Source organism: Delphinapterus leucas, chromosome 1 (assembly GCF_059928025.1).
Source record: "Delphinapterus leucas isolate spDelLeu-1000000601 "Yukka" chromosome 1, BTC_Dleu_Yukka2, whole genome shotgun sequence".
In the NCBI taxonomy this organism is placed as follows: domain Eukaryota; kingdom Metazoa; phylum Chordata; class Mammalia; order Artiodactyla; family Monodontidae; genus Delphinapterus; species Delphinapterus leucas.
The window spans coordinates 151,597,227-151,624,946 of record NC_143129.1 but is presented as its reverse complement, the minus strand read 5'-3'; the positions used below and the strand labels follow the sequence as shown (position 1 = coordinate 151,624,946).

The 27,720-nt window shown below is 40.2% G+C and overlaps 2 protein-coding genes across 6 annotated transcripts in view; one reads left to right on the top strand and one right to left on the bottom strand.

Moving 5' to 3' along the window:
* STIL (STIL centriolar assembly protein) overlaps positions 1-10,706 on the bottom strand; it is a 63,367-nt gene extending 52,661 nt beyond the window's left edge. The window contains exons 1-4 of one of the 4 annotated variants that reach the window (XM_089923092.1): positions 10,435-10,706; positions 10,004-10,107; positions 2,411-2,912; positions 239-325 (exon numbers count right to left, since the gene is read on the bottom strand). In XM_089923092.1, coding sequence (XP_089779218.1) covers positions 239-282 — 44 coding nt within the window. In that variant the 5' untranslated portion in view covers positions 283-325; positions 2,411-2,912; positions 10,004-10,107; positions 10,435-10,706. The remainder of the gene's footprint in view (positions 1-238; positions 326-2,410; positions 2,913-10,003; positions 10,108-10,434) is intronic. The other 3 variants (XM_089923081.1, XM_089923088.1, XM_089923097.1) reach the window with 3 other exon arrangements.
* Positions 10,707-10,761: 55 nt separating this feature from the next.
* CMPK1 (cytidine/uridine monophosphate kinase 1) overlaps positions 10,762-27,720 on the top strand; it is a 33,259-nt gene continuing 16,300 nt past the window's right edge. The window contains exons 1-2 of one of the 2 annotated variants that reach the window (XM_022575633.2): positions 10,977-11,082; positions 21,143-21,304. In XM_022575633.2, coding sequence (XP_022431341.1) covers positions 21,263-21,304 — 42 coding nt within the window. In that variant the 5' untranslated portion in view covers positions 10,977-11,082; positions 21,143-21,262. Of the gene's footprint in view, positions 11,083-21,142; positions 21,305-27,720 lie in introns of both variants that reach the window. The other variant, XM_022575632.3, reaches the window with a different exon arrangement.

Genomic DNA, 27,720 nt, shown 5'->3' with positions numbered 1-27,720 from the left:
TCTTATTTAACCCTTCACAATTATCTTCTGTTAGAGATTACTGTCCCCAATTTACAGATGAGGAAACTGAGGCTTAGAGAAGTTAATAACTTGAACACGGTCATCCACCTAATAAGGGGTAGAGCTGGGATATGGACCCAGATTTTCCTGGTTCTAAAGATTATTTTTTCCCTTCTATTCCAACCCAAGTTATATGAGCAGCTGTGAATGAAAACATTTTGTAAAAATATTTCTATACCTGGTATTCATCTGGGTCCCTGTGAGAGGATACGTAGGCTCCATGATAGTTGGTGAATGATTTACTCAATTTCACATGCTCAGGATCCTAAAGAAGTAAAAAGAATATTACCAATGAGTGACAAAAATGAAAAACAAAAGGAAACATGATTTAACCACATATTAAGAAAATAACAGACAAAGTTAGGTTACTTAAGTGAAGTATCTTCATCCATAATTAATAAGATAAAGTGCCTGTGGATTCTGATGATTTTCATACTTTACAGTATTCAGTATAATTAATGTTAATATTTATTCTAGGCAGCAAAACCCACCAATATATCTATTCATTAAAGAAAGTACAGATTCTGCCCCAAGATCCTTGTATGAATTTAGTGAGCTGGGTAGGGCAGTCGTATTTTGGGCATGAGATTTTGACCAAAAGCCTCGTAATATTCAGAAAACCACAAAGAAGCAAATAGGAACAATTTGGGCCAGATATTTATTAGGTCTATAATAAAGTCAATGAATCTTCAGTCTTGTGGAGATGGGAGGCAAATGCTGCATACCCACAAACTAACTTGTATCAGTGCCAAGTCAGTGGTGTTTCTTTGGCTCCACATACCTTCTCTGGGTAATCTCATCCACTTTCAATTGTTTCCACACCTATCTGTATATACCAAACTTTCGGCTTCTGCCTCTCTTTTGAGTTTCAAGCCCATATTTCTAATTGCCCACTGGATATCTAAATCTAGATATTATCTAAGCAAAATACAAACCTCAAAGTCCTTTCTTTACAGTTCATTATTTACTATGTCTTTTTATTAAATCTTAGAGTTAATCTTTAGGCCCTGTACATTCTACTTCAATTATAGCAAAAATGAATTGTTTAAAGCAAGATAAGGAAGGAGAGAGTTATTCATGCTGGTGCAGAAGTCATTTAGAAGAATTTTTTAGTTAAAGTCAGAAGTTGGAAATATTTACAAGAACAAAATCCTATTGAAAGTGCCCTTGTAAGGTTGATAAAAAAAGTCCCTCTTAGAGGTATCTGGACGACACACAGCTTCCAGGCAATGCATGTTTTAAACTCTAAAGTCCTTCTATGCTACTTGGTTGTCATGGATAACAATATTCAGATTGATAGTTGTAACTCTAGGAAGTAATAAAGTGCCGTTTTTCTTCATTAAACAAAAGAGTCTTAAAACTCCATATTTGTCTGCTCTTCCTTTATGCATTAGGGTAAAAAGATAATGTTGACCTACTTCTCATTGTAAAAAAACACACGAGACAGTTTATTCTGACAGTAACACACAAGCAATTAAAGCTAGTGAAACATAACACATATACCTAGCAAAACATATTCTCCCTGGATAATAGAAAGCATCAAGTCATCCTTACCTCTTCCTTCCTCCCTCTTCCCTGATGTAAATTCTGTCTTTCCATCTCTGCTACCTGAGTTCCTGACTTCATCAGCTCTCACCAGATTTACTGAAATGTCCCCACAGTGCTGCTAGAAGGGTTATTTCTATATAAATCTGATCAAGTTATTCTGCTTGAAGAGTTGATGGCTCTTCTTTATGTACAGAATAAAGGACCTTCAAAATCTGGCCCCATCCTATTATTCCAAACTTAACCCCTATTCACTCCTCCAACAACACAATCAAAGTGAACTACTTGCAGTTCGCGAGTATCTTTGCATACAGGCTGTCCCCTTTACTTGGAAAGTTCTGGTAAACCCCCAGCATCCTTCACAATCCAATCCGAATGTCAACTCCTCTGTGAAACCATTTCCTAGGCACCATGGTGGTGTTACTACCGCCTGTGTTCACATACACAGCATTTTCACGCTTTGTTGTTTATACATTACTTCCAGTAGACCACGAACTTCAAACGTTAACTGATTCCTTACTATGTAGCTGTCCGAGCACACAGGGCTTTAGTCAAGAAATTTTCACAGTAAAAACTTTAAACGGCACGTTATCGATTCCAAACCACGTTCACACACCTACGTACAAACGATTCCCAAGGAATTCATGGTCCGCTTAATCTGTTTCTCCTACTAGCTTCCCTTCACTTCATTAGTCCAGGCTCCTGGAGGCCTGAACCCACCACTGGGCCCTGAGTGTTGCCCACCCTCCTTCCTCCCGTCCTGCTGCCGCTCCTCAGGGGAACCGAAGCACATATCCCCACTCACCTCAACCTCCGCCGAGTCGAGGTTTGTTTGTTGGGCCGGAACAGAGGTCGGCCCCAAAGAGCGCCTCCGCCGACTCCGCCCCGCCTCTGGGACGTTGAGGTCGCGGGAACCCGGGCGGCAAACAGAAGCTCGCGAAACCGAAGTCCGCGCCGCGCCTGCTGACTGGTCAGAAGCCCAACCCGTCAGGGAGCAAGGGCGGTGCCGAAGGCCTCACGCACGGTCGCCGCGACACCCTGGCGTTCCAGCCAATCAGCGCCCCGCACCGGTCCCATGCCGACCAATCCCAAGCTTCCGTGGAGAAAGGAGGGCGCCACCCGCGATCCAGGATTAGATTCCGGAGGATTTAAACACTTCAATTTCGTCAACTGTTAAGTTCCGGGGTGGGGCGGGCTTTGCGCACGCGCAGTGAAAAGCCCAGCCTGGCGGATGAGAAGATGGCAGAGGAAACCGGAAGTGCTCGTTGCCCTGGTCCTCGCTCGGCGTCTAGAAGCGTACCAAATCCCTTGATTGGACAAAAAGAGAGGGGAAGTTAGATTTCTTCCAGTTTCTTTCCTAAGCAATCGTCCCTTCCTCTCAATAACATAAAAAAATTTTAGTTCCTTCCTGTTTGAGCAGAAAGGAACGTGACAAATTTATAAGCCATTAATACTTATCTCCACAACGAAAACTGGTATTTTATGTATGATGTATGGTATTGGTATTATATATAGTGTTGGTATTATATATATAGCATATGGTATTAGTATTAGTGTGATGATTTATAGTTATCTCCACAAGTATCGTTGGTAATTGAGCCTTCTCCATTATCGTATTTGACTGTCCTAACAGTCAACGTAGGTATTACTATGCCTATTCAACAAGGGATCACACAGCTAGTTATTGCGGAGTCCAGATTCGAAACGTCAAATGTCACTTACGTTTCTCTAGACTTTCGTTAGTTTCTTGAGCAATGTGGGAGTGTCTTGAAGTCTGCGCTGCATTTGTAGGCTGTCTTGTTCTGAATATGCATCCACCCTTTTGAAAGAGTGAAAACACCATCCTGAAAAATGTATCAAACGAGCCAAGAAGTACATGCTCCATAGAGTGTCATTCTCTGCTTTCCTGGAAAAATTCCTAGAATCTAGGGCACACATTTTAAGAGAAATGCTGGTGAGTTCTTCAGCTCTGGTGTGAGAACAGGAAGAGCCTTAGCCAGTGATGCACGTCTGACAAAGTTGGCTGACCCAGTGGGGAACTCTGGAGCAAATATTGCCCATTGGAGGAGTCCCACATTAGGCAGAAATGACGAGAACCCTTGCTGTGCTCAGTCATTGCCTGGAGCTTCCCATAAAGAGCAAGCACAAAATTAAGGCAGATCCAGAAGACCATAACAAGAGGCTGTCAGCTAAGTGTACTCTGCGCAGCTAATTGTCAAGTTCTTTCTAGAGAGAGATACAGGTGGCACGCTTTGATGGCTGCCATGCTTTACATTAAGTGCAAAGGCCCTGGGGTGAGAGTTTCCTGGCATCTTCAAGGAAGAGCAGGAGGCCAGTATGTGCTGAGCAAAGTGGGTTAGAAGAATATCAACAGCTGAAGAGGGAGGAGGTGTTGGTAGATCAAATAAGGCATTATAAGGACTTACCTGCACTCTTCAGTTAGACTGGAAGCCAATGGAAGATTTTAAATAGGAGAATGACAAGATCTGATTTTAGGTTTTAAAAGCATTACTATGGTTGCCACATAGAGAATAAACTGTAGGGAGCAAAGGCAGAAGCAAGGAGGCCTGTCAGAAGGTTGCTGCAATAATGTATGGGAGAGATTGATGGCTTGAACCGCAATGGAGGTGGTGAGAGGTTGCTGGATTCTGTGTATATTTTGAAGGTAAAGTCAACAGAATTTGATTACAGAGTGAATTTAGGATGTAAAAGAAAAAAACTTTGTGTGGGCCCCTCATGATTTATGTTTTCTTTTAAGAACTACTTTAAAATATCTGAAAGAGAAATGTAAGATGATATGAATTAGACAAAAAGGAAGAGGCAAGCATAACACACAACTCTCTACTCCTTAGGTGTAGGCTGGGCATACTGACATCTTTCCAAGGTGTACAGTATGTAAAGGAGTGGGGAAAAGAGTAACTTTACAGTGGAGAAACCTGACCATCAGTATTTCAGCCAGGTGATCAAGGCCAATAGTATGTATACTTGATATGCTGTGATGAAAACAGCACTTTACCTCTGTGGTCTTCCTTCCAATAATCTATAAATCCAGACTTATCCTGAGAAAAACATCAGACAAATTCCAACAGTGGGGAATCCTATTAAGTATCTGAACTGTACTTCTCAAAACTGTAAAGGTTATCAAAACAAGGAGAGTCTGAGAAACTAGCTAAGAGGAGCCTAAAGAGATAACTAAATGTAATGGGCTATCATGGAACAGAAAAATAAGACTGGGTTAAAAACCAAGAAAATGTAAATAAACTATGGATCTTAATAATAGTGACCAATATTGGATAGTTAATTGTAACAATGTACCATACTAAATATAAGATGTTAATAATAGGGGAAACTGGGTGGCGGTGGGGGGTGGTATGAGGAGACTCTACTATATTCTCAATTTTCCTGTTAGTGTAAAACTGTTCTTAAAAATAAACTCTGTTTAAAAAAAAAGAAAGGAGGGGGCAAGAGGAGAGTTGAAGTATATGTTAATTTTTTGAACAACAGCAATAAAATAAGATAAATGCCTTCTTGTTTGCTTAATAATAACTCAAAAAGACTTCAATTAAACATTTTATTACTACCGGACTTCTAAGCAGGATATACGTTAAATGCTATGGATAGAGTAGGTATTTTTTGAATTGAATGAAAAGTAATTACTGACTTCATTTTTGGATTGGAATGACTCAGCCTCATATTTAGGACAACGTGGAGGAGTCCAAAGGGCTTATTCCTTAGGTATTGAAAATTTTTTTTTGAAATATGGTATGATGTAACAAGCATTGGCTTTGGGCATCTGGCCCCAATTCTGCCATTTAAACTCTCTAAGATTGATTTTCCTCATTTGTATATTGTACATTATCATAAAAGAGTTAATTCATAATAAGTGTGAAAGTTAATTAAAAGGCTGCCCATATATTATTAGTCCAGGTATACTGACAACTGCCAGTGTTAATAAATGAGCAACACATTGCTGTACATACATAGAGATTAAGGGAATTGATTTGTTAAATTAGAGAATAAGCTTAGTGAAATAAACTCTACAAATTTTCTACCAAGGATCTACTACACATTAAGCTTTGTGCTAGATGGCATGGGGAATTGGAAGGACATGACAAGCAAAGAACAAGGAAGGCACAATTTTATGGGGGGGTAATAAGAGGTAATTATCCAAACCAAATATGAATTATTGTTAGATTACAGGCCAGTTTAAATAGACTGAATATATACTGTGCTATTCTTTGATCCTTGCTTATATATATTTATGTCATTTCAGGACACCATGGAATTGCTATGGCTATTGGCCCCTACAGAGAAAAGCTACCGGTATTATTTTTCAAATTTCTAAGCACTTTAATTTGCTTCACAGAGAACCATTTCCAGTATGTCATACTTTGTTTTTGTTTTTTTTTTGCGGTACGCGGGCCTCTCAGTATGTCATACTTTTAAAAAAATGTATGAATTTGTCGCATAAGCAATGCTACAAAGAAAAAAATGTAAAGAGAAAAATTAATCCAAAATTCTACATTCTAACATATCAATTGTTTTCATTTTTCCTTATTCCCTTTCAGTCCCTGACCACGTGACATGCTCTTTATGATAAGACCTGGTAAATGTTCAGTGTTATAAACCCTGATGTGCCTGCTAATAGGCTAGTCGTGGGATTTAAAGAGCTATTGTTTTCACCAGGAACAGGGAAGTTGGAATCAGTTACCGGTTCTGCCCTTATTTACTAAATTTCTCCAAACACCCAACTTTCCCTTTCTGTATTTACACTTCTGAGCTAAGCTGGACTGCTGCTTTTTCAAAACAACTACAGCTTTGCTTTTAAGCAACATCATATTTTTAAGGGGGACTGTTAATCTGTTAATTTATGCACAATTCCTTGAGACTCAAACCTCTTGGGAGAGGTAATAATAATAATTTATGTGTCAAGTCATGTGACTTATTTTACTTATTTTTTAGAGCTTGGATTGTTTGGAATAAAGACTAGAATGAGCAAATAACACACATCGGTAAATTCTCTGTAAGTATTGGCCACACTGATTTTTTTTACCATCATCCTGATTTTGCAGACAAAGACACTGTAGGCATAACCAAACTACCTAGGCTTGCAAAGTTAACAGGCAAAAACACTGTAAGACCTGCCAAAGACAATCTCCCTTCACTGGTCAGGCTGCCATTCTGCAGTATGGACTGAGCTTAGCCGACAGTCACTCCCAGGAGGGTAGGCATATTGTCTGTTGCCAGATTTGGCACATCAGCTTTTAAAAGACCATGTTTCTTTTAACCAATGCTCTCAGAATCTTTGATAAAAGCTCCTTTGATAAAGCATTACAGCAATAACCGTGCAAATCTGAATAAAGTGAATCTTCATTGTAGAACCTCCGTTAAGCATCAGGCTGTGTAATGGGCTAAGCATCCCTCCGGGAAATAGATCACAATATAACAGATGGCTGTGAAGTCCTGAATGCAAAGCATATGGCCTGCCACCCACCCACCTGTGCCACACACATGCCCTATCTTTGCTCCATCACCCAGACTGATCCTAGAAACCAGTTCCTAGGTATACTCAAGAAAGGTATTTCTGGAATTACAAGGAAGTAGTTGCCAAAGACCATTGTAGATAGAACTTGAGTGGCAGCAACCAAGATATATATTCTGAATCTTCCAAGAACCTTGGAGTTCCCTTAAGAGAGCAAATCACGTTGTAACAGTAAGACATTGTTATGTTGTACAAAGAGTAATCAGACATAGTCTCTTCCTTCAAGGAGCTCTAAATCTAGTATGGAGATACACAATACGCCACAGTGTTAGGCCAGAAGTAAACAAGGAACGGAGTAAGTGTGGTGGTGGTGGTAGTGGGTGTAGAAACAAAAGAGGGGCACCTAACCCAGTCTTGGGAATTTAGAGAGCTTCCCGGAAGAAGTAAAATCTGAGCTGAATCCTGAAAAATGAACAGCACATACCAGCAAACAGGTGTGGTCAAGAGTGGGAAAATGCAAGTATGGGAACAGATATCTAAAGGACAATTATGATAAACAGGACATAAATGGTGACAAGGCCCTACTTCTCAAGACCCTCAAGAGTTCACTAGGAACATAGCTATACTCTGGGAACAGTATGCATACACTGAATATATGCCCCAAAGACCTAACGTACCTGATAAATAAACTCATATGGGTAGGAGAGGGTTTTGAGGATAGCTCTTGTTATAAATCTTTCTGAGATCAGTCTTCTCATCTGTAACAGAACTTACTTGGAAGGGATTTTGTGAGTATGGAACTTTTTATCTCATAAAGGGTCAGTAATGTATAGAAAGAACGCATATTTTGAAGCTATACACGCTAAGTTTGAGTTTGACTTTGCTATCTACTGCCTCTGTGGCCTTGAACAAAGTACTTCCACTTCCTGGTTCTCTTTTTCAATCTGCAAAATGACAGTACTAACTTCATAGCATTACGAGCATTTTATAAGGCAAGGCTTGATATTTAGCCAACAGACAACTGGTGAGATTGTGTTGGTGGTTAAAAGTGAATTATTTCCATATGAGTTAGATATAGCTTCTCTCCTGAGAACTTTGAATGCCCTCTTCCCCTCTCCTGGGACACCTAGGACCTCCTTAAGACCCCACAATTAGAGGACTGATGCCTGGCACAGAAATCTCTATAAATATTCTGATTGTACTGATTATTTAAAAGTTTGAATATCATCCAAAAACTAAGTAATATAAGTGAAATCCTTGACACATAGTGGATATTCAATAGATATTAATCAAATTTATGTAATCTATGGATTCAATCTATGGATTTAGGTAGGAAATGGCCCTCTACCATTTACAGGTGACAGCCATTTACTCAATATATTCTTATTGAGACATTTTCTTATCGAGGGTCTGATTGTTTGCATCTAGGTGGAACTCATTGCTTCTCTGCCGCCTCCAAGGAGTAGAAGCACTGATATAAGGCTAAGGCAAAATGAATTCTTTGGGGACAAATGAGGACCAAGGCGCTGAGAGTTAGACCTTTCACTCTAGACAAGCAGAGGGGTTAAATGTTCGAGCATCAGAGTAGCACCGTGTCGTTTACGGATCATAGCCTCCTTGGCTTGGCTCCATGGGACTGCCTGGTGTGGTAAACAGGTGTCTTGGAAAGACACTCCCATGTGTCTCCTCTCTCTACCCACAGCACCACTCAAACCGAACACTTCTGGTCACCAAATGTGTGTGACGTTTGGGCTGGGGGTGGTGTTCCCACGCCAAGCATTTCTTGTTGTTGTAATCCACTAAGGTTTGCTACGTAAGAACAGATAACCAGAATAGGCCCAAAGAGCCAACAAATAATAAACTGTCCTTTTGGCCTAGTCTTGTTCTTCCTGGAAATAACTTCCTGGAAAAACCTTGGCGGATGTGGGTATCTAGGTTTCACTTTTTTTTATATCTTTCTTCTTTAGTATTTTCCTCAGTTGCCTAGCATGGTTGGCAGGAGATGGGCAAGGTGGAGGATACTAAGGACTTAGCCTACTGTAGTCAAGTTCTCCAGGGAGTCAAAGAGAGAAAAGTCACTACATATTGCTCTAAGTATACAATGAAGTTTTGAACCCAGACTCATATGTGGAATCATTAGTACTGGTGGATTCTATCATGGGAGCCAGAAAGACTATCTTTTTGTTTCTCTCCTAACGCATGTGAAAAGGGCACAAGGCTTTCACTAAAAGCCAAAGAATAGCTTCCTAGACCCTTTTCCACAGACCCCCATCCCCTTAACATCTTTCAAATCTGGCAATTATGCCATAAGAGATACAGAAAAGTCACTTAAGAGAACATGCACAATGGAAAAGAGGCATATTTGCTTCAATATGGCCTTTTTTTTGTACTCCTACTACCTCTTTATAACATGACCAGTCATTCTTACTTTCAGCTGACATGTCCTAGGTCCTCCTCCCTGGCAGGTGGAGGATTTGGAGCGTTCCTCTAAGCTTGGATTGGACTTCTAACACCAGGCATTCTGCTAGGCCAGGGGGCAGCAACTATAGCCTGTGGGCACCTGTTTTGGTATAGACTTACAAGCTAACAATGTTTTTTGCATTTTTAAATGAGGGCTACCATATTAGACAGCATGGCCCCTATCGCCCATCCTAAATGAACTTTGCCTTGACCCTTATTCTCAGTATTGTTTTCATTTACTCATCTCCTATCCACTCCTTTTTCAATCGGGATTCAAATTAGATATAGTGTATGATTTGCTTTGGGCTGAACTGTAGAGTTCATAAGTTTCCCTGCTGCCAAATCCAATTTATCTGTACTCATTTGTTTTTAACAGTGTTCACTACTACACCACCACAATCCCACCCCAAACACTCTCTTTGCTGGAACACCACATTCTCCTGGTTTTCCTCTTACCTTTCTGGCTCTGCCTTCTCAGGTTCCTCCTTCTCTCTCCAACTTTTAAAGGTCTGTTCACTAAGACTCATTCCTTGGACTCCTTTTGTTCTCAAGGTTTTTCCCTAATGCAAGGGGAAGGGAAATGGAGTTATAGTTAAAAGGGCTTCCTGCTGCAATTAGAATATAATCCAAACTCCTTTCCTTAACCAAAGGGCCTGACTGATCTGCCGTCGGCCAAACTCTCCCACCTTTCATTCCCTCCTTTGTTTCACACAACTCTGATCTCACTGGCCTTTCAATTGCTCTAACAGTTGAAAGTTTTAGGTTTTTTTGCACTCGCCTTTTCTCTCTTTGTGGGACACTCTATCCCAGTCTTTGCCTAGTTTTGCTCTTTGCTATCCTTATGCCTTGGCTTCTATGTCACCTCTTCAGAGGTCTGACTACCTTACCCAAATTACATTCATCTCTTGTTATTCCTCCTTTTGGTTCCTTCAAAGCCGATATTGCTATTTGCATTTATTTATTCGTGTGTTGACTTGTTCAGGTCGGCTGCCTGGCCCCTGGAATTTAAACTTGCGAGCAGGGACAATGGGCTTTGCTCTCCCGTGGGTCACATCCCTTACGCCAGCACAGGCCCGACACCAGGAGGCTCAGGATAAAAGACCCGCGGACCGAAAGAATCAATGAGCCAGCAGAGGGGCGGGGAGGACGCGAGCGCGGCCCCGAGTGGGGGACGTAGGGGCGCGGCTAACGAGAGAGCAGCGGAAGCCCGCCCCTTCCGGCCGCGGCGCGGACGCCTCGGCAGCCACGGCGGCTGGACCGTGGCTGGCGCCGGCTCGGCCCGCCCCCTTTTCCGTGCCCCGCTCCCGCTCCAACGCCTGACCGGCCGCTGTCAGCTGCATCAGCGTCCTACCGAGCCACGGTGCATGCTTCGCCGTTGCGGCCGCCGGCTGCTGTACGTCCTAGGCCTTAGCTTCCCGCTGCTGACCGGCCGGCCGCTTTTCCTCTGCCCGCACCGCCTCATGAGGCCGCAGGTCGTGTTCGTCCTCGGCGGTCCCGGCGCCGGCAAGGGGACCCAGTGCGCCCGCATCGTCGAGGTGAGGCCCGGGCAGCCGGCGGCGCCCTGTGCTTGACCGGACGCCGGGCCGGCCAGTCCCGCAGCGCGCGTCTGTCCGCGCCTCCCCCACGCGCCCCCCCCCCCCCCACAGCCCCGGAGCCGCGGACTACGAGTCCCGGCGACCGGCGCACGGTCGGCGTGGCGGTGGTTCGAGGGTCCGCCGGCGCGCGGCATGTCGGAACTGGTAGTCCACGTCCGCCCGCCTCGGGGGGACCCAGAAAGGAGGGGGACCGCTTGGGATTGCTTTGTTCCTGCGCCCCTCTTTTCTTACATTTTGGGGACCAAGTTCGTCTCGAGAGTGGGCTGGGAGAGGGATCCCGGGAGGGTCCGCTTCCGGGGCCCCCAGCGCGCAGAGGTCAGTGTGTCGCTGGTTGTGGGGCGGCCGGAGGCGGCAGCAGCGTCGATTTGGGTTAGAGGGTGGGTGAGCCCACCGCTGCCTGAAGGGGAGACCGGTTTTTCCACCACGCCCATTCCTGCAGGCCCGCTAAACTCTGAACCGTCTACTAATTGGTCTTTATCCTAGAAAGGAGACCCGGGCGACAGGGCGTTACTTTAGGTGTTCTGAACCCGTCCAAGTCAGTACCAGCCCTGAGGCTCAGCCCGGGTTGGTGTGGTTGGAAAAAGCCGTGGAGTATGAGATCAAACTTCAACCTCTGGCCCGGCTGCCAACTTACACTGAGTCCATGGCCAAGTCACTTCCTCTTTCCGAGTCTCGGTTGCCCCCACTAGAAGAGTAGAGGCTGTGCACACAGATTTAAACTCAGTATGAAATGCCTCCCAAGTCTAAAATGGTGTTACTTTTTCCCCCCAAAGCGTGGTAAGGTTAATGCTTCAATTCCGTTAACAGTTTTCGAACAGATACGTGGTTAGCTGCAGTGTGGGTGAAAGGCTTATTGGAGAATCTGGGGAATGCTTGGGAGAGAAGGAAAAAGAAGATATCTAGAAACAGAAGAGCAGACCAGTAGTGCTGTAAAACACCAAAGAATCCTTGTGAAACTCGGTGACCAGCAAAAGTTTTGACCCAGAACTTCTAAAATAGTTTCCTCCTCTTTTCCAGGATATGGCTTTTATTAGCTTTGGGATTTTACTCCTCTCCCAGGTTCATACAACCCACTCCTGTCCTATATTTTATTCTCTAAAGAGCATCCAGAAAAAGTCGGATGGTAAAATCTTCATTATGTGTTTTACAGCTGTATTTATAATTGTTGATCATTTGTAAGACTATAAGTGGAGCTAATTCAACCAAAAGATACGTAAATATTTTTCTCCTTATTTTTGTTCGTTCTTTTCACTTTTTAAAAGGCATGACAATTGGATGGTTTCAGGTTTTTGTTGTGTATATGAAACCTCTTACATGTAAATAGCATAGTAGGGGAAGGAGAAAAGACTTTATTTTTGTTTGTTTTTTATTTTTATTGAAGTATAATTGATTTACAATGTTGTATCGGTTTCAGGTGTACAGCAAAGTGAATAAGTTATACATATACGTACATCCACTCTCTTTTAGATTCTTTTCCCATATAGGCCATCACAGAGTATTGAGTAAAGTTCCTTGTACTATACAGTAGGTCCCTATTAGTTATCTTTTCTATACACAGTAGTGTGTAAATGTCAATCCCAATATCCCAATTTATCCCTCCCCCTCCCTTCCCCACCCCCCGTAACCATAAGCTTGTTTTCTACATCTGTGACTCTATTTGTGTTTTACAGATAAGTCCATTTGTACCATTTTATAGATTCCACATGTAAGAGATAAATGATACTTGTCTTTCTCTGTCTGACTTTCTTTACTCATGATGACAATCTCTAGGTCCATCCATGTTGCTACAAATGGCATTATTTCGTTCTTTGTTATGGCTGAATAATATTCTGTTGTATATATAAACCACGTCTTCTTTATCCATTCCTCTGTCAAGGACATTTAGGTTGCTCCCATGTCCTGGCTATTGTAAATAGCACTGCAGTGAACGTTGGGGTGCACGTATCTTTTTGAATCATGGTTATCTCTAGATACATGCCCAGGAGTGGGATTGCTAGATCACATGGTAGCTCTGTTTTTAGTTTTTTAAGGAACCTTCATACTGTTCTCCATAGCTGCTGTACCAATTTACATTCCCACCAACAGTGTGGGAGGGTTCCCTTTTCTCCATACCTTCTCCAGCCTTTATTGTTTGTGGATTTTTTTTTGTGGTACGCGGGCCTCTCACTGTTGTGGCCTCTCCCGTTGCAGAGCACAGGCTCTGGACGCGCAGGCTCAGCGGACATGGCTCACGGGCCCAGCTGCTCCGCAGCATGTGGGATCTTCCCGGACCGGGGCACAAACCCGTGGCAGGCGGACTCTCAACCACTGCGCCACCAGGGAAGCCCTGTTTGTGGATTTTTTGATGATGGCCATTCTGATGTGTGTGAGGTGATACCTCACTGTAGTTTTATTTTGCATTTTTCTAATAATTAGCAATGATGTAATGATGCTTTTTAGCCATCTGTATGTCTTCTTCGGAGAAATGTCTATTTAGATCACCCGCCCATTTTTTGATTGGGTTGTTTGTTTTTTTAATATTGAGCTGCAGGAGCTGTTTGTATATTTTGGAGATGAATCTGTTGTCGGTCACTAATATTTTCTCCCATTCTGAGGGGGAAAAGACTTTACTAGAGTCAAACAGTTATGGGTTCAAACCCTAACTGTTCCATTTACTGTCTCTTTAGTCCCAGAGAAGTTGTTGTTTTACCTTGGGTTCCTCTGTAAGAAGGAAGAAATAACAACTGTCTGGTATGGTATTTATGAATATGAAATAAGGTAAAATATCTGGCATGCATAGATTCAAATAATTTTTTCCTCTGTTTTAGAGTTCCTGTTCTTAATTTATGAGGTTGGTTGTTTTTACTTTGAAGTGCACTGTAGTTTTACGTTTTAAAAATTGGTTTATGGGGCTTCCCTGGTGGCGCAGTGGTTGGGGGTCCGCCTGCCGATGCAGGGGACACGGGTTCGTGCCCCGGTCCGGGAGGATCCCACATGCCGCAGAGTGGCTGGGCCCGTGAGCCGTGGCTGCTGGGCCTGCGCTTCCGGAGCCTGTGCTCCGCAACGGGAGAGGCCGCAGCCCACGTACTGCAAAATAAATAAATAAATAAATAAATTGGTTTATGACTGATGTATTGGAATGTATTTAAATATTTTGTTTTTGAATCATAATGTGACTTTTAAGTGTTCACACCCAAACTGATAATACCCATATTACTCCAATGGGTTAAAAATAATCTCCACATTCTGTAATTAGTATTTATTCTTTACTCTGTTTGATAATGGTGGATAATATTTTAAACCTGTTAATTAAGAATTATAAGGTTTCCATGATGAGATATGTTCTATAATGTATTATCTTATTCTTTAAGATTTCAACACTTATATGAGCTTAAATTCAACTGTTTTCTTACAATTCCAAATAGCTTATAATTCAGCACTTGCTGTCTTCTAGTGGATTAAACAATGGAATGTCTATGGTCAGTTAAGTCAGAGGATTTTTTGTTTTGTTTCTTTTGTGAGTCTCTTGCATTTTTACTCAGTGTTTTATTATACAGGCAAATGTAAGCTGAATCCCAAACGATTGTAATTTTTGGAGCTAATTTTTTTCTGTAGGGGAAATGTTGTATAAATCAAGGTTAAATTCCCCAACTATCATGCCATTACTAATTTAGCTAACAGGGTACCTGAAATGTGGCTGAAACAGAATTGTTTCTTTGGGAAGATTACATTAATTTCCAACTCAGGCCACCAGAAGTACATCTTTGGACCCTTGCTACAGAACCTGAGAATATCTGGCCCTCTAATATCCTGGGACATTGCAGTTATGGTTGAGGGTGTCACCACAGGGAAGCTGTTGCTTGTTTTTTTTTTTTTTTTTCTAGCTGTGAATTCTACCTGTACTACTTGCTCTCCCAGACCTTGAGGAAGAAAAGGCAAATCTGATGCAGCATCTTCTGAAAGCGTTGTGAACTGGAAAGGAAAGGTTTGAGGGAGGCTTTGAGATTGAATTTTGCCCATTTAGTTGAACTGATCTTTTTCAGTTTTGTTTTATTTTCTAACTAATTTTTAAGTCTGTCTTCTCACACTCAAATTTGTTTTTGAAAATTAGCCATTTTCTAAAGCAGTGCGATCAGGAGTCAAGTGCTCAGAGTGGAGTTATTATTGTGGAATAACTTGTGACTAAAAAATCATGATGGAAGATACTGTGTCATTTTTGAATTTTTTAAATTAAGCTTTATTTGTATTGTTTTGGCCCAAGAAAAATTATAGTGCCATAACCTAAACTTGTCTGAAAATAACAACCACAGTTTTGCATGTGTTAGCTGGGATATTTAAACCTACTCTCTTTTAAAGATGGTGAACATTCTCCTTAAATGAACAATTATGCTAAATTTTATATCCATTCCAAATTGCTTTCGGTAGCACCCCAGAAGCATTTTTATCATCTTGTGTTTTAACTTCCTCCAGGACCTGTATGGGTAACTTAGACATTGTACCCTACCTGCTATGCTTAGAAAGTTTTGGGTGATACTGACTTTAAGTATGTAGAAATCAGAAATTTGATTTTATTTATCTTTTTGTCTCTAGTGTTGAACATTGTGCCTGACGTATAGGTGCTTAATAAATATTCTTTGAATGAATATATAGCACACCAGTTTGTCCAGAAGATGTAAAAAAATTTTAAATTCGGTCTCCAGGGGGCGCCCAAGGAGCAGTTAGTACTCTCAATTTCAGGACCAGAAGTATTTGAATGAAACCTCTGTCTTACTCTGATTTCTCATGTAACACTTCAGTTTACTCTCAGTGAATAAATGGCATAGTTGTAAAAATCTGATGAGCATTCTAAAACTTTTAAGCTCCTGATTACAAATCCCTAAAGCAGACTACCACTCATTAAAGAAATGAGATAGGAAGATCCACTGGACATTAAGCTTGCTTCAGAACAGGCCTTTCTCCTTTTGGTGGGATGGGCTGGAGTAATAGATAGGTTTTTTGGGCTTTTTTGTTTTTTTTAAAGGAAAGTTTAAATTATCTGTAAAAGAGAGTCCACAGAATCCTCGACTCTCCTGAAGCACCACCCTTTCATTAAGGTAATGATAATGTGGGATTTTTGTTGTTGTTAAGAATTTGGAGGAGGGGAGAATATGTTCAGATTATTTACTATTCTTACTTTTGAAAACTTCATTTTTTTTCTTTCCATTTTAAGTTACAGTAGTAATACATATTTGTTGGTGACCTCTAACCCTGAGGTCACCAGTATTAACTGTCTGGTATTAACTCTTTCTCAATATTTTTACAAATAAAAGTGCATATAGTTACCTTTTTCACCTCCAAATGGGACTATTCTGGGTTTTTTTACTGAATGTATCATGGCCCTCTCAGGCCTCTACACATAGACTTAACTTATTTTTATTAGTAGCTGCAGAATAGTCCATAATATGGATGTTACCATAGCACAGTTGTACCATTCCCCCCATTGATGGACATCCAGGGTAGTTTTCAGGAAATTATTCTGCTATTGCAAACAGCGCTTCAATAAATTTCCTTGTAAATATAATATTGCATATGGATGCTTTTATTTTTGCAAGCAAAATTCCTAAAAGTGGGATTGCTAAAGTCAGAAGATAAGTGCATTTTTAATTTTAATTGATAATTGTTTGGTTACTTTTCAAAAACATTATACTTACATTTCTATCAGCAGTTGTATGCTTTTTTTTTTTACTAGCACTGGATGATTATCAATCATTTTAATTTTTTAAAATCTGTTAATCTCCTCTTCAAAGTTTTTCTGAGTAAATTACTCATTTTTTCCAAGAAGTCCATTAAGGTGAAAGGCATAATTAGACTTAAAAAAAAATTTCCCTTTACTTGTCATTTATTCAGAAAACATTCTTTGAGAGCTAGGCACTGTGATAGTTGCTAAGGTGAATAAGACACAGACCCTACTGTCAAAAGTTTACAGTGAGCTGTGAGATATAGAAGTCAAACAGTGACTGTGACAGGACAGAGTGATAAGTTCTATGACAGAAATATACACACAGAGCATTTAGATAAGGGACATTTAAGTTACAGCTCAGTGGGTCAGGGAAGGCTTCCTGGGGGGCAGTGATATGTATGAGCTGAATTTAGAAGGACAGTAGGAGAGAAGCAGCCAGGAGATGTGGGGGAGTGGAGAACACTTAAAGCAGAGTGACCCTTGCATAGGGTAGTTGGAGGTTTCAATTCTGAGAAAAGGCTAAGGAGAGTAAACGGACGCAAGTGAGATTGACCCAGAAAACACTTCCTAAATGCAAACTGTTTGCTCTGTGTTGGGGGGTACTGCCTTCTAGAGGTTCTCAATTTAGAGTAGAGATAAGACACATACTTAATAGAATTTCATGAGAAAAGATATGAAAGATTTTTGCAAATATTAAAGTTTAACATTAAATTGTTTTAAAATTGTTTATCAGGAGTTCCCTGGTGGCCTAGTGGTTAGGATTCTGGGCTTTCACTGCCATGGCCTGGGTTCAATCCCTGGTCAGGGAACTGAGATCCCTCAAGCCGTGCAACGTGGCCAAAACAAAACAAAACAAAACTGTTTATGTTTTAGATTTGCCTCCCTAACTAGATTGTAATGTCTTCAAGGATGGGGAGCCTGTCTTTTGCTCCTGTTCATTCTACTGCATGGTGTTTGAGGTGCCTACTTATCCTTAAGATCTTAGCTTAATACAGAGATTCCCAAACATTCTCAGTTCATGGTCCCCTTAGTGTGTCAGTATTTTTTTTCACAAACACTTTAGTCCAAAATAAGTATCTAACAGTTGTATTTATTGAGTAACTGGATCCAAACAATACTTTATAAGTATTTTCTAACAACTTAGTAGCTGTTTGAAGAAACAGTACATATACATTAAAGGAAGAAGTAGCAACTTTATTTCATTCTTATGTAACCCCAATCACTTCTAATTGGATGTAAATGCCTGTTGGCACTGCCCAGTTTCTCATAACCTTGGAATCAGGTTAGACGCTTCCATACTCATTTTATTTTCCACATTAATTTTCACGTGGTACTTATTTTTATCACAGCAACTGCCCACCAAAAAGTCAGCATCACAAAGATGTGTCTTCGAAAAGAATGTGCGTGATCTAAAGTTGAAATTGTGAACTACCCTGAGCTGATAGTTCACATGACATCTAACAGTGTTGCTCTGTTTCCCTTAAAAATGTAAACCCAGGGCACTCTTGTGAATTCGCTGCAGTGCTCCAGGGTACTTTGGCATTCAGTTTGGGAACCATGAGCTAAAAATGATTTCCTCAGTGAAACTGGCCCTCACATTGTTAGACTAGGTCAGATTTCTCTATTATGTGATCGCAAAGCACTTCAAAACATCTGTCAGTTTGTTATTCTTTTGTCCTATCAGTTTTTAATTCTGTTGTCCTTTATAACATTTATGTTTGTAGTTCACGTTTAATTTCATGGTTATTGGATTGTCTCCCTCATTACACCGTAAGCTCCATAAGGATGAGAACCTTAGATTTCTAAATTTACTCTTATATCTTCAGTGTCTCTTACAATGTCTGGCATAAATTGATGCTGAATAAACATTTGGTAAGTAGATTTTGAAGCCAGTCATACCTGGATTTCTGCCATTTAGTGAGTTATTTAAATTTTTGGCTCTTTGGTTTTCTCCCCTGAAAATTTGGGATATTAATCTACTTTACAGGGTGATTATGAGGATTAGCCAAGAGAATCCATGTAATAAAATGTCTGGCACAGTGCCTACTTTGTGTTTGCCACTTCATATACGTTAGCATCTCTCTCCTTGCCTATTCTGTGCTTATCTATAAATAGTCAATGAAAGAAATATCTTGAGCAGCATCAGTAGCTACACTTCGGTGGTCATTCTTAGTCAGTAGACTGAAGAAAAATTGATTTGCAAGGATATGAACAAATGTCAAAGTGTCATACCAGTGTATTGTCTACTAGGCAGTATGTAGAGTTCAGACTCCGGAGTTAGACTGTCTGGGTTTGAATCTTATCGTAACACCTACTATGTGTGAGATCTTAGCAAAGGTTTAGTTTCTCTATGCCTCAATTTCCTCATCTGTAAAATGGGAACAATAATACATAGTATCTAACTCAGAGGGGTGTTGTGAGGACTAAATGAGCTAATGTATGTAAAGTACTTAGAGCAGTGCCTGGCATGTGATAATTCCTATATAAATGTTAACTATTATTTTTATTATTATCATCATCGTACTTTTTCTGTGTTAGTTTTGCCTGCCCTTTTGACTTGCTGAAGATTTTTTTCCTTCCTGATTTATTCCTTCGTACTTTGGAAGCTGTACGATCTGTTTTTAGTGGTTACCCTAGAAATTTTAAGCACACATATTATTTAACTTAAGTCTAATATTAATATTTTTACTCTCCCCCAAACAATACAAATACCTTAGGACACAACTCAATTTTCTGTCCTATTCTTTTTTTTAGGATTTTAATTCTATATTGACTTTTTTTAATCCCCGCAAATGACCTGTTAATGTTTTATAACAAATGTTTGTTTAGAATAACTTACATACATACCATTTTCTTTACTGACCATTTATTTTTGCACCTCAGATCTTCCTTCTGAGATCATTTTCTTTCTTGAAGTATATCCTTCAGAAGGTTCTTTAATCAGTATGGGCTTGTGGTTAGGAAATTTTGCTGTAGTCTTTACATGGTAGGTTCTTTTTTCCTAGTTCAAGCACCTAGGGTATCATCCTTGAGAGGTCCTGACTTTATGTGGAGCTCATTGATCTGACCTCCAATCCTATTTAGGTCTCAGTCTTTGTCTCCTTTCCCCTCTCTGTGGCTGATTAAATCCTGGGCTCTAGCCACCTGTGATTTGGGGATGGGGAAAGTCCCCAGGGCAGCCATAGCTCCAGCACTCTCTCGCTCTTCTGGATTTGTGCTTTCTTGATTTATCTGAATTTGAGTTACTCCTTTAATTTTTGGCCAGCTCAGTCATACATTAAAAAATAATAAAATTATATATTAATAAATATACAAATATTAGAGATTATATATATGTATCCAACTACATGCGTGTGCTGTGCTGGGAGGGGTTCCTCTCTTTTTTTTTAGTACGTTTTATTTATTTATTTATTTATGGCTCTGTTGGGTCTTCGGCGCGAAGGCTTTCCCAGTTGCGGCAAGCGGGAGCTGCTCTTCATTGTGGTGTGTGGGCTTCTCATTTCGGTGGTTTCTCTTGTTGCGGAGCACGGGCTCTAGGCTCACAGGCTTCAGTAGTTGTGGCACACAGGCTCAGTAGTTGTGGCTCACAGGCTCTAGAGTGCAGGCTCAGTAGTTGTGGCGCACGGGCTTAGTTGCTCCGTGGCATGTGGGATCTTACCGGACCAGGGCTCGAACCCGTGTCCCCTGCATTGGCAGGGGAATTCTTAACCACTGCACCACCAGGGAAGTCCTGGGAGGAGTTTCCCTGAATGAATGTATATTTTCTACCCCCATCAAAATTAGACACCTCTACCTAAGTCTGCCCTAGCTCAGAACACCTCTTCAATGTCAGTTCTTCCCCTTATCCTTACTCCCATTGAAATCTACTTGATTTACATCCTTTGGATTAAAGTTTTAGTGATGGTAATCGATTAAACACCACATCCTAGTTAAGATGCTAATAGGAGAGGACTGTAGTCACGTGAGGAAAGTCACATAGGAGTACAGTATTTTAATGGTTGTCCTTCTGAATTGAAATTGAGAGCATTTCAGAGAAACCACTCTAGTAGTGGGACTTGCAGACTAGATAAGAGAGAAAAGGTGGAGGCGGGATAACCATCTTACTCTTTGTGTCATGTTAGCTTGATCACACGGACTCTTGCTAACCTTAAAGCTAGTACTTTTAGCCCAGTTGGCATATGAGAATGTATTTATTCTAACATTTCAGTTAAATTAAGGACATTTTTATAGACTGAACATGTGATAAGAGCATTTAGAACTTAATAGAGAACAGGTGTGACTGAATATACTGTTTGCTGACAGTTTCCTGCTGCTGGTGAACAAAGCTAACCAAACAGCACTTTGGTAAAGGAAGAAGCCCCAGTTATTACGTACCATTCTTAGAAACTTTCACTTTGAGGAACTGGATCCCAAAAAAACCACATGTTCCATGCTTGGTTTCCATCAGTTATCTCCAGAAGACCGGTAAGTTGGTTCCATTTATCATTAGGGTATATTCTATACCAACAATCAATTGAATATGCTTAGTTTGGGGCTCTACAAAAGACTGCTTCTTTGCTCACTTTGTGTTTGGAATTTCCATGATGTATTAGTCATTGATGTTTGCCACTGAAAAGTTCTATGTGTTTAACGTATAAGACTTTAAGTATAATTAGGTAGATAATAACATGAATTTCTGTTCTCTTGGTGTCTACTGGGAGTAAAGAGACAGTCCAGAAGATGTTTTATTGATATTATGTAATTGGGAATTGACTTGATGGTTAATTTAGGTTTTTAAACTGGAAATTTTTATTTGCTACTTATTTAATGATTGTTGGGTGAGGCAAGTGGAAATGGAAATGGTGTCACAAGTGGAGAAAGGCAAGAACGAAGCAAACGAAGGATGGTCAGAATCTGGCTGAATGGTGGGTCAGATATGCCTGGCTCTGTGTGTGGATAAAGTTCCTGACCTTCTCTCCATGCTAGGATACAACAAAATGATAAAGTCCATGAACTTGGAGTCTCCTTTTTAATTTCCACCAGCAGATTCTGTCATGAGAAGGCCATAGTAGCTTGATGGCAAGACTCTGTATTTCCATGTCTGTCACCTAGGAATTACCTCAGAGGCCCACTGTGGAATAATCGTCACTGAGAGTCAGGAGACCTGAGTGCCAGTTTCCTGTCTGCTAACTAGCAAGTCAGCTTATCTCAGTTTCCCCTTTCATAAAATGAGAGGTATGGAAATAGGTGGTCTTGCCAGCCCCACAGCAGTTCTGTATACTGAGACCTCATTGTTAGAGAGTGTTGTAATCCTGCGTAGTCACATTCAAGAGGCACGTTATCCAATCGTTACGAATATGTGTATCTTCTTTGCCATTCTATGCTGTATGAATGGGAGCACCAAGGAATTGTATTTAATAAGTTCCCACTGTATTTCATGTTTACATAGAACTTCAGAGTGATAACAAAGAATGTGTAAAGGCAGGAAAAGGAGTAGTTTTTTGAAGTAGAACAATTGTGTGTGAATTTTTTTTGATTAAAAATATTTAAGAAATGGGACATTGGAGCCAACTTTCTTACAATATAGCATAGTAGTAGAAACAGTGTAGACTTTGAAGTCAGTTGTTGGTTCACATCTCAGTCTAACACCTGTGGCTATGTTGCTTAACTTTTCTGATTCTGTTATCTTCATTTGTAAACTGATGATAATAATGACAACTTCACTAGATTATTATAAAGATGAAACAGCATAATGCTTCTACAATGTTCAGCGCAGTACATGGCACTCAGTAAATTTGTAAAGGCTAGCATTATTTTAGAAAAGATCGACAGCAAAGAGATCAAAGAGTAATTTAGATTAAAGTAGTTTTGGGGAGCATTGCATTCCCATTGTTTACTACAGCATAAGGAAATGACTACCCACACTAATCAGTTTACAGATTTTTAAAAACCCAGGATGGTATTTTAGAGTCTATCAAATATGAAAGGTCTTTCTACTTAGAGAAAATGTTTGGAGTTAACTTAGATTTAAAAATCCTAGAAAGGGCAAGTGGACTTAAGGAAAAGTTTATAGTATACATGCTCTTTATATTCAAAATAGGTTATTAGTTGCCAGATGGAGCTAATGACCTAACGATTGGATATGTTTCATAAGTTAAGCCTGAATATGTACCTTAACTGTCCTGTTATTAAAAATATGCATACTTTTACTTTTGGTTACTTTTTTAAAAAAATATTTATTTATTTGGTTGCACCGGGTCTTAGTGCGGCTCATGGGCTCCTTAGTTGTGGCATGTGAACTCTTGGTTGCGACATGCATGTAGGATCCAGTTCCCTCACCAGGGATTGAACCTGGGCCCCCTGCATTGGGAGTGCAGAGTCTTAACCACTGCCCCACCAGGGAAGTCCCACTTGTGGTTACTTTTTAATTATATAAGTAGTACACATACATTATAGAAAAATTAGAAAACACAGATGAGTAAAAAGAAGGGCGTAAAAATTATCAGTAATCTTACCATCCAGAGAAAACCACCATTAATCAATATTTCGGGACATATTTTTCCAGAGATTTTTTTTTTTTTTTTAGTAGGCTCATACTCTGGAAACCTGCTTTTTACTTATAATATCACAAACATATCACCATGTTAATAAATGCACTTTTACTACATAATCTATATGATATTGTACTCTGTAGATTACATACATTATTTAATTAATTGATTCCTTGTTTTGGAAATTTTGTTTCTGACTTTTCAGAAGTTGTATTCTGTGTTTTTTAAAAAATACTTGGAGATATAATTTATATACCATACAACTCATCCATTTAAAGTGTAGAATTCGGGACTTCGCTGGTGGCACAGTGGTTAGGAATCTGCCTGCCAATGCAGGGGACACGGGCTCGAGCCCTGATCTCGGAAGATCCTACATGCTGCAGAGCAACTAAGCCTGTGCACCACAGCTACTGAGCCTGAGCTCTAGAGCCCGTGAGCCACAACTACTGAAGCCCATGAGCCACAACTACTGAAACCCGTGTGCCACAACTACTGAAGCCCACGTGCCTAGAGCCCATGCTCTGCAACAGGAGAAGCCACCAGTGCGTGAGAAGCCCACGCACTGCAATGAAGAGTAGCCCCCACTTGCCACACTACAGGAAGCCCGCACTCAACAATGAAGACCCAACACAGCCAAAAATTAATAAATAAAATTATTAAAAAGAAATAAAATTTAAAAAGCATAGAATTCAGTGTTTTTGGTATATTATGTTATTAATTTTTTAAATTTTGGTAAAATATATCATGAAATTTACCATTTTAACCACTTTAAGTGTACAGTTCAGTGGCATTAATTGCATTTACAGCGTTGTGCGACCATCACCACGATTTCTAACTCTATTAGGCAATAATTTCCCATTCTTCCCTTCCCCCAGCTCCTAGTAACCTCTAATCTACTTTTTGCCTCTGAATTGCCTATTTTAGGTACTTCATGTAAGTGGAATCATACATTTGTCCTTTTTTTTTAATGGCTTATTTCACTTAGCGTAATGTTTTCAGGTTTCATCCATGTTAGCGTGTATCAGAACTTCATTCCTTTTTATGGCTGAATGATGTTTCATTGTATGTATTTATTACATTTTGTTTATCCATTCACCTGTTGTTGGATAAGGGCTGCTTCCACCTTTCCGCTATTGAGTAATGCTGCAATGAACACTGGCATACAAGGATCTGTTTGAGTCTTTTGGGTATAGAGCTGGGAGTGAAATTGCTGGATCATATAATAATTCTGACTTGTTGAGGAGCTGCCAGACTGTTTTCCACAGCAGCTGTACCATTTTACATTTCTGCCCGTGATATGTGGTTTCTTTATCCTCACCAACACTTATCATTTTATGTTTGTTTGTTTGATTATAACCACCCTACTAGGTGTGCAGTGGTATCGCATTGTGGTTTTGATTTGCGTTTCCTTAATGACTAATGCTGTGAGCATCTTTCTTGTCTCACATGTCCTTTTTTTTTTTTAAATAACCATCCTGAAGGGTGCACTGGCACCTCATTATGGTTTTGATTTGCATTTCCCTGATGACTAATGAGGAACTTTCCCATACTGGCCATCTGAATATCTTCTTTGGAGAAATGTCTGTTTGAATCCTTTGTCCTTTTTTTTCCCCCCAGAATACTGCATTTAAAAAATTGTCTTTTGCAATTTTAAAAATTGGGTTATTTATCTTTTTATTGCTAAGTTGTAAAGTTTTAAAAATATATTTTTGGTACAAGTCCCTTATCCAGATACATGATTTGTAAATATTTTCTCCCATCCTGTGGCTTGTCTTTTTATTTTCTTGGTAGTGTCCTTGGAAGCACAGAAGTTTTAAATTTTGTTGAGGTCTCATATCTTGCACTATAGAACATACAGTATGCTTTCTATTGCCTGTGGTGCAGAGATTAAAAGATTGATAAAGTGAGGCCAGAACTGTAAAAGGTATAACTGGTAAGTGTATTGTGCCTGGGACTGAGAGTTGAGGGTGGAAGAGAGAGGAGATAGTGGTAGATGGAAAGGAAGAGTGGGAGCAACAGATTCTTGATACTTCCTTGACTGATTCCAGGGCATAATTGGGTCCAAGTTAAGTCAGGCTAGAGAGGTGGGAGAGGTTGTCCATTTTGCAAAATGGTTTTCAGCATTCTTCCTGTTGTGTAGTCGTGGCAGGAAAGAAAGCTTTCCATAAAAATTTCCCATAAGCTTACCACTTTTTAGGACATTTCCTTTGTGTGAAGAAGTTAGATTCTAATCAAGAACCAGTAATCCCTTATATCCTGTTCTACATTATATAAATGGGTACAGTTGTCTATGGTCAACATTGAATCCCAGGCTGGGCTAGGATATGATGGCTATACCATCAAAAAAGTATATTCTTAGACTGACTTTAATTTTAGATTGAGAAAAATGTAATCATGAAGGTAAATTTTACACCAAAAAAGTTTGGAAACATATACTATTTTTTAAAGCCAAATATTGATTTTCCTCACACTTTCTCCTATTAGCACAGGTTGATGGACTAAAAATGAAGATGATTCTTTGTTGTCTAAGCGAGATTAATTTTCTCTTTTTAAAAAAAAGTCAGTTGAGAGTGGTTGGCACAATAAAGTTCTGAAAGTGCTCCAAGGGGTCATTCTGGAGACTAGAAGTAGTGTGGGTACATTGTCTGTCATGGAGGTGTCATTTCCAGAACATCTTGCTTATAATTTTGAACTCTGGTGTCTAGAGTAAGGCTTCACTGAAATATGTTTCCTTTTAAACTTTTGCTGCTGTGCCTTTTGGATCCTCTCAACTGAGTATGTCTCTAAATTTCCATCTGTTTTTAGGCTATAAAACTGGACTGTTTTCTGTCTCTTTCTATAACTCTTGACTTCATGCCCATGCAGTGTGTTTCAGTGTTGCTATATTATACTTTTGTTTCTCCTTTGTTTAAGGAATGGATCACTTTCCGGAGAAACTTTTATCTGAACATTTGACTTGATTTTTGCTGCTATTCTCTACAGTGATTTAGTTTTAAATTTTAAATAAGTTTGTGATTGTACAGGTACTGTTTTTCTTTTTTCTTGAACTTAGATAATGTTTTTTTTTTTACAGCATTCCATTACACACATTATTGATGGAGTATATTCATTTATTTATTTATTTATTTATGGCTGTGTTGGGTCTTCGTTACTGTGCGCAGGCTTTTTCTAGTTGCAGTGAGTGGGGGCTACTCTTTGTTGTGGTGTGCAGGCTTCTCATTGCGGTGGCTTCTCGTTGCAGAGCACGGGTTCTAGGCACGCAGGCTTCAGTAGTTGTGGATCGCAGGCTCAGTAGTTGTGGCTCACGGGCTCTAGAGCGCAGGCTCCGTAGTTGTGGCACACGGGCTTAGTTGCTCCGCGGCATGTGGGATCTTCCTGGACCAGGGCTCGAACCCGTGTCCCCTGCATTGGCAGGCAGCTTCTTAACCACTGCACCATCAGGGAAGCCCTTAGACAATGTTTTTTATGTAGGGATTTTTATTCCTAATGTGAGGCAGTTCATTTTGCTGTTCTCTTAGGATTTGATATTAATAAAACACTTAAATCAACAATCTTACTTTGTGATGCTGTATAAAAAATAAATTAATTAATTAAATTAAAATTTAAAAAAACCCAGTCTTTGTGGTATTTGCCATTTAGAGATGTGTGGATAGAATATATGCTTTTTTTAAATTAAAAATTTAGTAAGTTTATATACATGTACATTGAGATTCAAACAATTCAAAAGTATGTAAGGTGAAAGTTCTCCTTAACCTTAGCGTACTCTTTTTTTTTTTTTTTGGTTGCTTTGGGTCTTCATTGCTGCGCACGGGCTTTCTCTAGTTGCGGTGAGCAGGGGCTACTCTTCGTTGCGGTGCGCAGGCTTCTCATTGCAGTGGCTTCTCTTGTTGTGGAGCATGGGCTCTAGGCGCACGGGTTTCAGGAGTTGTGGCACACAGGCTCAGTAGTTGTAGATCGCGAGCTCTACAGCACAAGCTCTGTAGTGGCGCACGGGCTTAGTTGCTCTGCTGCATGTGGGATCTTCCCGGACCAGGGATGGAACCCGTGTCCCCTGCATTGGCAGGCGGATTCGTAACCACTGCGCCGCCAGGGAAGTCCCAGACTACTCTCCTTATGTAATCACCTACCAACGTTTTTGTGTGTGGCTTTCTGGTCCTCTTTTGATGTATTTATACACAGATAAAAATGCACGCACACAAACGTTGTCTATTGTTATTTTTTTGCTTAACAGTGTATCTTGGATAGCTTTCCATTTCAGAACATGCAGATAGCTCAACTCCATTCATAATATATACAGTAATCTATTTAACTATTCATATATTTGTGGACATTTAGATTTTCTGTTTACAG